This window comes from Lepisma saccharinum, chromosome 9 (assembly GCF_977018435.1).
Source record: "Lepisma saccharinum chromosome 9, izLepSacc3.1, whole genome shotgun sequence".
NCBI classification, from domain to species: domain Eukaryota; kingdom Metazoa; phylum Arthropoda; class Insecta; order Zygentoma; family Lepismatidae; genus Lepisma; species Lepisma saccharinum.
In genome coordinates, this window is record NC_139237.1 from 42,907,765 (window position 1) to 42,919,824 (window position 12,060).

At 38.5% G+C, this 12,060-nt stretch overlaps 1 protein-coding gene across 1 annotated transcript in view; it reads left to right on the forward strand.

Annotated features, from left to right (window-relative positions):
• The first annotated feature begins 7,495 nt into the window (after window positions 1-7,495).
• LOC145992407 (glycine receptor subunit alpha-2-like) overlaps window positions 7,496-12,060 on the forward strand; it is a 43,333-nt gene continuing 38,768 nt past the window's right edge. The window contains exon 1 of the mRNA XM_083128788.1: window positions 7,496-7,662. Coding sequence (XP_082984914.1) covers window positions 7,496-7,662 — 167 coding nt within the window. The remainder of the gene's footprint in view (window positions 7,663-12,060) is intronic.

Here is a 12,060-nt window from a genome sequence, read left to right on the forward strand (position 1 = left end):
ATTGATGGACGTTTATGAATAGAAAAGTAGCTTATGCAGAAAACGAGTACACAGGTTAAAAATTTGGATGGGTAAGGCATCTTCAAGGGAACAGTGTATTTTATGCCTCCTTAATATTCACTCTCAGTTAGGAATTTTAGATTTAAAGCAATAGAGTTCATACAGTATGCAGTCCGTGTGGTATTTAGTAGTATATTAAATGCGACTGCTTCCTCAGAAAATGTTCCTACCTCCACTCATTTTCTCTGGTGCTGCTCTACACGCTGTGGAAGTTTGATCGTGTAGTACTGGGCCATAAACACATAGAGGACCACGACACGAGACTCTTATATAAAGCTAGAAAGCGTCAATTCACACTGAGATATACTGTCCTAAATGTCTAAGTTTCAAAATTCAGACATTCTGGAGCAAATGGATTTCAAAGACAAGCAAAATAATTATTTCTAAAACTTCCTTCGCTTCTTTTTTTTTTTCCAGAGCTCTCTTGAAAATTCCCTGCCCGTTTGACTACTCATCGTATCCATTCGATGTCCAGGTGTGCGACCTCAACCTCACCATGAGTAAGTAGTTATTCAGAATTCCTCCAGATCATTTTGAGCTGGGATCACATAAATGTTAGGCTAGGTTTGGGCAACTCGCATGCACTTGTGGAGGCCACAGAGCGCTCCGGTGTGGTTCTGCCACGCACTGCCTCAATCTTAATCCATGCTCGCTGCTCTCTCTTCTATAGCATCATTTTAGAGCAGTCCGATTTCACAGCACCACTTCACAACTCCGTATTCGTCCGTCTGCACGCTCTGCACTAGCGACAACGGATGCCTTCAACAGCTATGCCTTCCCTCTAGACATACTGGGAACAACAATGCCCTGTCTTGAGCATATGCGACGTGTCTAATCTGTTGACACTACTTTCTCTCCAACCCTCGTATATCTCCTCTTAGTATCACTGCTCACCCTGCAGTTTACAATTGCATACGGGAGCGCTCTTCCAAAATTACAGCTAGTTGACCAGGCCTCTATTTACCAATTATTATTATGCTGCATGCACTTTCCATACCATTACTGCAGTATTATTATAATTTATTATTTTGTACTTCTATTACGAAACCGCCTCTTCTCCAGTCGGTAGGGTGTCTGACTGCCATGCGGGACATCCGGGATAATTTAGTTTGAATTTTTTTCACTTCACCCCAAATAAGTGTATAAATGCACCAGGTACTGAATATACACTAAAATGCATCCGTTTCGTGAAAAAAGTACTAAGTTATTGGACTTGCTCTAAAAATCAATACTGCTCATTAATTTCATTTTAGGAATTCATAGTTTTATTTGGCACTAAGTTTACATAATATTCTGTAAGGTTTAGCAACAGCAGCCACAGAAACAAATTACAGAATTTAGACTAATGTACCATGAAATTGTCCAGCCAAAATTAGGTAGTAAATTCCACAATATTACATTTATATCAGTTACTTCGAAACACCTCCATCTGTTCTGTGTGGTCTCCTAAGTCAGCAAAATTTCTTGGTTCAGTTTTAACTGACAGATTGCACTGAATAATTTATCTTCCTTTCACTTGGCTCACTATTTACAGTTAGATTTAAATGCTTAACTCATCTGTGTCTTTCACTGATTTCAATTCCTAAATATGTATGAATGAAGGTAATTTTTAAGTATCCCGTAAGGGGAGGGGGTGAGGAGAAAAACAGAAAGAATTTAGAAGTTCTTGACCGTGACTCCTTGAATTATTGAACTGGAGTCTTTTCAAAGTCCTTGGTGAATATCGTTGGAATAACCTGATTCCAAGATCTTCCTGAAGAATACTATTCATCAAAATGATAAATCTTTCCACACTGATCCATCTAAACAGCTCGCCATATACGATTGCCAATGTAATGTCATTGCCTTGTAATGAAGGGGGTCCCGGGTTCGAAAACTGGTGGAGGAACATATTGGTCCGAATACAACCATAAACTGTAGATCTAGTCCCGATTCATATATATATATATAGGCTCAAAACAAAAACTCAAAGAAACGATGGGCAATGAACCCGTATCATGCGTGGTACAAAGGGGAGAGTCACGTGCCTGTGACACATCCAATCCATGTTCCTTGTAATGAAGCTGTTTCTAGCGAAAGCATGGCCACCAGGAATTCTGGTAACATTATTGGCCTGTATCCTCCAGTGATTTTCTCTCTGCCTGCGCCCGTATTCGCGATATTTATAACTAAAATTCAAGGAACATCAGAAATTGAAAAAAAAATGTACCAGATGTATATCAACAAATGTAACACGTTCATTCAAAATGTATGGTTACAGTTCCATTCACGTGAAGTGACAAATATTGCAAAGGAACTCCTTAGCAGATTGAAGTTTCTACACAATTGTGCACAGTAATTTCGTCTTAGATATATATTGTTTAAATTCTATTTTACGTTGTACGTATATTTTAAACAATGTCCAAGTACACCCGGAATTCGACAGTAGAACGTACGAGAACAAATATACACTCAGAAATGTATACGTTTTAATTTCATTTATTTGCGAGCATAGTCGTACTTTTTGAATGGGGAATCGGATCCTGAAATAATAACATTTATGTGCAATTATGCAAGAATATGGAAGGAAATAATTGTAGTATTTCCTCATATCTTCAATAAAATTAATTCGAAGGGTTCTGGCCCACATAACACCTTTTTTGTGAGTCTATGGTTATGAAGATGGTATGAGTAACACATATCAAAGTGATATAACATACGTAAAACCAATTGAACAAGACGAATGACGTCTGAACTATTGTATTAAAAATTAAAAATAGTACTATGTAGTTTTAATATTATAAAATGGTTGGTGTATGATAAGCCAATAACATCGCCCCCAGAGCTCTCTCTCTCTCTCTCTGTCTCTCTATTTCTTTCTCAAGTGTTTTCATAAACATGGATTGCCAATGGTAGTTCATTTAAACAATTAAATTTAGTATTGCGCAACTTTTGAAACACACTGTACTGGTTGTAGCAGTAATAATCAGTGGCATGCACGGGAATTTCTCAGGGAAAACTATCGACCGGAAAAACTGCTATTATTTCCTACAACTCCATTTCAAACCGGCCACTTGTAGGTATAATGACTGGGCCTCCCTGAGGGCTTAGTGGTAACGCCGTAACATGGTAATCAAGGAGTCCTGGGTTCAATCGCCGGTGGAGGTACACATTGGTTCGGATACCACTTTAAAATGTATGTTCAGTCCCGATTAACGAATTTGTGCATGAAGTGAACTTACAAAACTTATATTAGGTATAATAATTTATTAATTATAGTGGGTTTCATTTAGACATATATTTTCAAAATGACATTAATTCTTTTTATTCATTGTGGTGTAAACTTTCAGTATAATTTACAATACGTAAGCAATTTATTGAACATACAATACTTGAAAAAATCAATTTACACATTACGTGATGAATATTTAAGAATTCACCTTAATGAAATGTTGTGAATGCGTATGTTTTATTTTGTCAAATGAATATTACATTAGCAGAAAGCCCAAGTTATATTCTTTGTCTCTGTGACAAAACGCACGGAATGGTCGATTACACCATCTAAGGGCCTGGGTTCGAATAGTGACCAGGGCATGAGTCTTTCATTGTGTTTGTGTTCTCGCTCATCATCAATCGTCCTCATACTGTTGAAGTAGAAAATCTACCTAATTAATTATGCAAAAAGAATGTAGTGTGTATCTTTTAAACGTCAATAATGTATTGTAAGTGCATTGTGAAAATAAGAAAGTAGAGCAAACACTGTCTATATACAGTATTCTTTTCCACAATTAATACTACTGAAACATAATTGGGATAAAAGGAAATCTGTGCTTGCGTGAGAATGTAGGATTGAAAATAAATTACGTTCCTCTGTTTCAGGATCCTTCCCCGTTCATCAGGCCTTACTTCGATGGATGATGGAGAAACCAGTGCGATTCGATCACTACAATGGGGATGTTTTCCAATATTCCCATAGGTATGGCATCTTCCTGTGCGCTGTGAAGAACGAGGCTTTCTTCTATGGTCTTGCAGGTAATATGAGGGATGTTCTGAAAGTTCGTGACTTGATATTCAGTTTATTAAATAGATGAAGACTGGCCAGCGCGCTGTATTAGCGAAATATTGCTCTCGTATGCGCACGTGGACTACTTTAGCATTGTAGCGGGTGTAACTGAGAGGTTGCGTACGTAATAATAATAATAATCAAAATTTAGAAGACGCGCAAAGAGTCCGTGGAAAGAACTAGTTACATGTACGCTATAAAAAAAAGGAAAAAAAAAACAATCAGTTACAAAAGTCACGGTTTGGAGGTTAACGACGAGTATTTTGTACTGTCACCTCAGTCTCTGACGAGATCCAAATTAAACGGGACCATGCGATCCATTGAACAAGGATATTTTGAAAATAAGGTCAAAAATACATATATGAAGCTGTGACCAAGTTAACTCTTGAACCAACGAGTAAATACAGCCACGAGTCCGTCCCAGAATAATTCACAACCTCGTTTCATCAGTATATAACCTAAAGTACAGTTTTCTTCTTTGTGTGGGGATAAACATATACTGCAATACTTAATTTGCGACACTTAGTCAAAATTTTATTATACCAACCTCGCAGCGAAGAATGGTTAGTATTTCAATCAACAACATGTACATTGTATAACTGTAACAATTTCTTCTTCTAACTCCTACTACAACAACTCTTCAAAAGTTTTAACAATTTAACCGGAAGATAATACAATAAAAATAGAAAAAAACTGACAACATCAGAATAACGTATACAACGATATCGTTAAAATCTACAAAGGTCAATCTTTAGCAGTATTACACGTGCCTTATTCCTTTTGAGACAAACCCCTCTCTTTTTTTTGTTGTTTGATGCTCTTATGCAACTTAACAAATATGCGCGAAGGTTATTTATGCATCATATGCTAACCAACAATTATACAAATTGTATTCCCCATCCTTTTTGTACTCGATTGATTCTAATTAGTGCCTGTCTTACTTATACAAAAATTGAAACCGGGCGTCGCTTTACTTTTCCACTAGACCAACCGCGACGACGTCGTATAAGCTGGGAATGAATCGTTAAATTGCCTTCTATTTGACTTGTCCTTTTTTGCCGTCCGTTTCTCTCAATATTTCAACTTGTAACTCGGTCAAGAAAAAGACGTATATTAGTCAAGGCACGCATTCACTGTTCACTTATGCAAAAAATGGTCGTAAAGTACATACCTCGATAATTTGAACAATCGTACACCATGGTTAATTAGAGCTGACCACTGTTGACTCAAAGGGGGGAACGCCTTCCAATGGGTCGTCTCCATTCACGTACGAAGTATGCTGTCCTGTTACTCGTATCTTTCCTTCTCCAACATGTCCCATCGCACCTTCATAGTTCTGGTTGTACTCCGTGAAGGAAAAAAACGACGATCAAACTGGTCAATGGTCAAAGAATGCTTCGCTTAATCATCTTCGTTGGTTGGCATCGTTCGTCCAAAAACACCAGCCGCTTAACGTCTTACTATCACACGATGCAAAAATGGAACAGCTTCTCGTATTGTTCGAAGAAAAAAAGGTAATCCTATATTACCAATTGTAATCGACGACGGAGAGTTACGTTTAGTCCCGCGAGTCGCTGCTTCTCTCCAAGTTCATGTCGTCACTCCAAAACTCCTTTACGACTCGCAAGCTGGTACGGAACTGCTGTCTCTCGTCGATCGTGATCGCAGAACAGAAAAAATGCCACTGGTGACCTCTGGCGGTCAATCGATCAACTAGTATCCGATAACACTGACGCAAAGCGTACCGAATATTATGAGGAGAAATGTGAGGATTTTCTACGCGGAAATTTAACGTAATACATTTTTATTACGATCCGCGCAGAAAAACGTTACACGGGGGAGAGCGAGGCAGGAGGCTTCGTCGGTCGCGTTCACGCTATCTGATTTGTGAGTAACAGTGCAATGTGGCATTGCACTTATTGCAGAAGAAGCAGGAGGTGGTTCCGTTGAAGGAGGGCGCCTTCTTCCCTCTTAACGTCTTACTTCTCACCGCAAGTGGCTCCTCCAATCTTACTCTGTTGCTTATTGGCCTAGAGGTGCAGTCTCAGGTGGATAGCTCGCGTCCCACAAAAAGCTCCATGCCCTCTACAATCGAATGCGAGAAGCTCAAGTCTGAAATAGACCCTTACACCCACACACACACACACATACGCACCCTGCCCCCCCCCCCACACACAAACACTACATAAGAGGTTTACTTAAAAAGTTTTACAAACTGTATTTCATATTTAATAAAAGCGATTTTTCTTTCAAAATACATTTACAATCCTTGGAAATGATCGCCATTTTTCTTTTTCATGTCGATCCTGCTTTCTGATAAGTCTTGTATCCGCGTCAGTGCAACTTCATTGTTAACTGAGATTTGAGAAAAGTCACAGTCTGACGAGTTCATGTGTTAGCTGCATGGCGGTGAGAAACCAGTGGCCGTTCAAACTTCTACAATTTGAATTTTAAGATCGCCGCTTTGTATGCGACATGTGATCTGACTGATTTTCAACTTTCAAAACATTTTAGAACAGCGACAAGTTATAGCCAGTAAAGATACACACAACATTCTGCATGGAAAGCAGACCTTACGCACCACACATGCGGATTGTAGAAATGTTGTAAATAAAACCCTCATATATGCATATTTACGAGAGGCTAATTGCTTGAATGAACATTTCACCTTATTTCCTATACAATTACAGAACATGCAGTAAACGAAAAGATTTATAGAAATGAAAATTCAAAATGAGTACAATTTATAACAGGAATACCCTTTTTCATGCTAGGCTTACATTGTTGGAAAGGTAATACTGCACCACTCAGAAGAATATTACGCTCACACAGTTGCGGCGATTGGGGTACAAAACTGGGGGAGGGGGGCAAAGTGCCAAAACTGGGAGGGCAAGAACAGTTTACTTCCCCTTTATACATACGGTTTAGCATAATGCGGGAATAAAAGTGGCAAAAAGTGGGGGGGGGGGAACTGAAAACCCTCACCCTCCCTAATCACCGCCAGTGCGCTCACAGAGATATTTGGAATAAAATTTGCAACAATAAGCTCTATATGTCACACAGAAGTAATTGGATGATAATAGGAATTTGTACGAATTGCTTTTAATTTTTAATCAATGTGAGCAAAAAACAGAGCAGCCCGTTTCCAATTCATGTTATGCAAGTTGTGTATGCTATGCTCTCTGCAATACAGTAACTGAAAAAGTTCAATTATTTTGAATTGACGGTAACTTGATCTGATTTTCTTCCTAAATGAGAAATTGTAAATGAATTACATTTTACATCTAAGTAACTTTCCAAATATGGGTGAGGATGCTGAATATTACAGTGTTATGTTAATATAATATGTTTCTCTTTCAAGGAAAATATTCTAGGCTCGTCTTGAGGTTCGTGATGACGAGGGACCTCAACTGTTACATCTTGTCCAACTACCTCCCGAGCACCATATGCGTGATGGTGTCTTGGTGCAGTTTCCTTGTCTCGCCCACCATGGTTCCTGGGAGAGTTGCACTGATCGTCACCACGCTCCTCGCGCTCATCACCATGTACGAGTCAAGCATGTGAGTACATTCTTTATGATAGAGAACAGTACTGTCAATTGCAACTGATTGAATTGATGTTTTACGAGGGCCGCACTGAAAGTTGCAGGAAAATGACATAAAGAAGAAGAATGAAAGTACATCAATTTTTTATTGCTTTTCAAAATATTCACCCTTTACAGCAATGCATTGTTTCATGCGATGGAACCAATTGTTGAAACAGTTATGCTAGTCTGAAGTTGGTACCTGCGAGACATGCATTTCGTATGCTTCGATAACTTCTTCGGGAGTGAAAAATTGCTTACCACGCAACTTGTTCTTCATTGTTGGGACCAAAAAAAAATCACATGGGGCTAAGTCAGGTGGATAAGGTGGATGAGTCATGAGTTCAACTTGTTCATGGTCCAGAAAGTTCCTTGTGTCAGATGCTGTGTGTGGTTTGGCATTGTCGTGATGCAGAATGATTCGACGATTGGGGTTTGAAGTTCTGAACACGTGTAGTACTTGTGGCAGGCAAATTGTGGTATACTATTCTGCATTGACTGTTCTACGATTCTCTAGTGCAACAGTCGCAATGTCACCTGATTTACCGAAAAAAGAGGCAACCATTTGTTTCGACACACTGCGTGCACGAACAATTTTCGTTGGTTTAGGCTCATCCTGGAACACCCACACAGCAGATTGTCGCCTTGTTTCAGGTTCATAAGAGTAAATACATGATTCATCGCCTGTGACGATGTTAAACACAAGATTTGATGATCCCGATTTGAACCGTTTGATCATATCCTTGCACCACTTCACACGGTCGTCTTTTTGTGCTTTTGTTAAATTGTGTGGCATCCAACGGGCACAAAGCTTTTTCACACCTAAATGATTGTGCAAAATTGTTTGTATTTGACTCATGCCAATACCTAAGGAACCCTGAATTTCGCGATAAGTCACGTGTCGATCACTGTTGATTAGTTCACGAACTGCATCAATGTTTTCTGGCGCAATGGCTGTCGATGGGCGGCCTTCACGAATTTCACCACTAAGGCTAACCCGGCCACATCTGAATTCTTGAAACCAGCGATAAATTGTCGTCTTTGATGGGGCATCTTCGTGAAAAGTTTCGATAATTCGAGTAACACACTGTTGCTGTGTTAAATCTTGCCGAAAATCATAACAAATCATGCACGTAAGTTCTCTCTTGTTAATTCCATTTTTTTTACAAAAACCTCACTTCAAACTTCTATCCTGAAACGAAAACGAATCCGTGTTACATCAGTCCTTGTAATTACAGTCGACAAATATCACAGTTTATAAATATAACAAAATCTAAGAGATTGCATAGTTGCCAGTACCGGATTCCTGAAACTTTCAGTGTGGCCCTCGTAAGTCCAATTTATGCACAGAAAGACTAATCGAGACGCGTATTTACAAACCCTAGAGTGCTGCAGAACCAGAGGTACATAACGCTGTCTTATTGGCTGTGTGCACCGGAAGAGTTTATGTTGTTCCTTGTCCGTCGTTCCTTATTTGTCTGTTTACAGGATAAGTATGGAAAGATCAGACTCGTGATTATTTAGAAATAAAATTTGTAATCAAATTGTCGAAATTATGTTAAGAAATATATATATGTATGGAAAAAATGTTAAAAATGTTTTTGAATCGTTTAAAAATCAATATGAAGCCATCGTGAATAATAATGTTGATATCTCTGAAAGCGCTTGTGGTTTATTACTGCATTAAAGGAGAAATTTCATATCTTGGAATCTTGAAATATACTAAATAAATCCATTTCTGTATAATTAACCATGGACGTGACATAGAAAATATATGCATAAGTAGTTACAATGTTTGCATTAACTTCTAGAAGAGTTCTGATTTTCTGTCTTTCAAAACCTTAATTTTTTAAAAAAATGTGCTCAAAATTAATCTCAGTTTGAAGGGCTTTCTTATCTTGTTGGGATGGATCTCTTAAATCAACATTGTCAATTTAAACCCTGCCATCTAGCGTTATCTTGAGCAAACACTGGATTAACTTCCGGAAAGAGAGCCAATCAGAAGCCACATATCGCTGGAGGTTCTGCAGCACTATAGGGTTTTTAAATACGCAATCGGGACTGGACCTACAGTTTAAAGTGGGATCCGAACCACTATGTGCCTCCACCGGGTATCGAACATGGCGAGGACGGTATCACTGCGCCATCGGGGAGGCCCCGACTAAACTCTTATCCAGACCCATATATATATAATTCCAATTTTTCGCCGAACAAATAAAATTAAAAACCCTAGTTTTCTTTATTTTTACCTATTACTACATAATATTCTATATATATTCATGTACTTATACCAAATGCATTTCATTTTCCTTAGCATTATTTTTTTTACTACCTAACTGTCTACAACGAAATATTGTAGGGCTGAATTGTGACCCTTTTATGGTAGAAATAACAATAACTAGAACTCCATTAAGGGTTCTTGTTCAGTCATCTAGTTGTTCCTTTTAAGATGTACGTTTTTAAAGCATGTATTCTATTCTTTGTTCTCTGTCTCTCTCTTAATATTCTTTTATCTTTCTCTGTATCCAATCTCACCTGTTTCCATGTTACATCCTTCTTTCCTGCTAGTCAACCACCCCTAAAAGCATGTGGGGCAACTGCCCCACCTAAAGATTGGCAGTAGCACTACTGGAATGAAAGATATCTCTGGACCAGTCGTGTATGCAGACTTCCAAGCCAGCAAGTACGAAACGGCAGTTCTATCCTTGCTGTTATACAATCCCGTTAATCCGTATTGTAAGTTGGGTTGTCCACCACCAAGGGTTAATTGGTGTACAACAAGAGACATGGAAGAGAGGAAGCCTTCTGTCTTGCTCACTCCTTCCCCCCCTCTCTTACAAAGCTTCACCGACCTCCGTGGCCGAGTGGTTAGCACATAGCGGTACGACGCCAGGGTTCCCGGCTGAAATCCCAACCTGGGCATGGATGTTGTTGGTGAGTGTCTCTTCATCACATCATCACTCATCCTCACCGTCGCGATTAGCCAAAAGTGTCACACAAGCGACATTAAATAACAAATCAAACCTTTCGTACAAAGCTACAAAACCGCTGCTCGCTCTACAAGGATACGAGAGATCTCTTTCACAAATACGACTAGCTGACTGAGTTAAGGCCGTTTTGGACCTTTGTTCCGCGGCAGCAAAGTCGTTTTCGAAAACTTGTCTCTTCTCGAGAAATCTCTGTATTCTCTATTACTCTAGAGAATTTCTTCTAGAATATTATTGGTGTGCTTTGCTTCGCTGTTGTCTAGATATCTGTGACAGTCTCGCTTCACTATATACCCTAAGTATGTGATACGGCTTTGCATCCCATACTTTGCGCGGCTCAGTATGGAATTGCTTCTGGTGTGTACAAATAAACACACCAGTGTGCTGTTATATTTTCTGTGGACAAATGTATTGCTGGAAATGACACTAATAAAAAGATGCTTCTCATTTATTGTGATAAGTGTTACTTGCGTTAAATGGTACACAGTTGTGTCGATAAATTCTCTCAAGACGGACGTTATAATCGAGACGATAATGAGAATAGACCCTATGAGACAGACCGCTGGAAAATCGCGGAGAGGCTGAGACTTAGTTTTCGAGATTCTCGATCTTGTTCCAGACTTTGGTACGATATTGAACAAAAATATAATAAACAAGTAAACCGAATTTACTTTACTGTTGAATTTCCTCAGATAATAATTTTGTGTACGTACAATAATTACAATAACATTCCATTCGTGATAATTATGACTTTGCGGCATGGTTTGCATATATAATCAGAATTATATTCAGTTTTTGAGGGCTCGTAGAGTCGACACGAGAATTTAAACAAAGATAACGTCATTAAGAAAAAGTTGTTTGTCTTAATAATGTGTATACACAGTGAAATTGGTATCGTGACCTGTTGCATTTGTTGTTCATTCTATATACTTCTAGACTTGAGACTAGACAATACGAGAAGGAGACGAATGCAAAACGAGATCGAGACTGTCATGTCTCATCTCCTCTTTATACCAGTTAGGTTAAATGAATCAACTGGAAGTCATAGACAGTTGGAATTATTAGAAGTTTCATTCTGTGAAGAGTTAATTGTGTCATTTGGTTTGTACATATTTTTATTTATGGAATAACTCAGAAACTGTAATTTTGGAGTTCATATTCTTTATTCACACTGTTTATGTTGTCCAAACCCCGTCATGCAAAATGTCAATTAAACCTCATATTAAGATACCGTAGACCTTAAGTATGTTTTCGCAAAACCTACAATTTTACTGCTCAAATATATACTACCTTAATTGAGTTAAATTTCTCTGCTTTGTTATTGGAACGACTTTAGTTGTATTCCTTGTGTCCTCCTTTAAATAAAGCGGAATATTTCTAAAATTGTC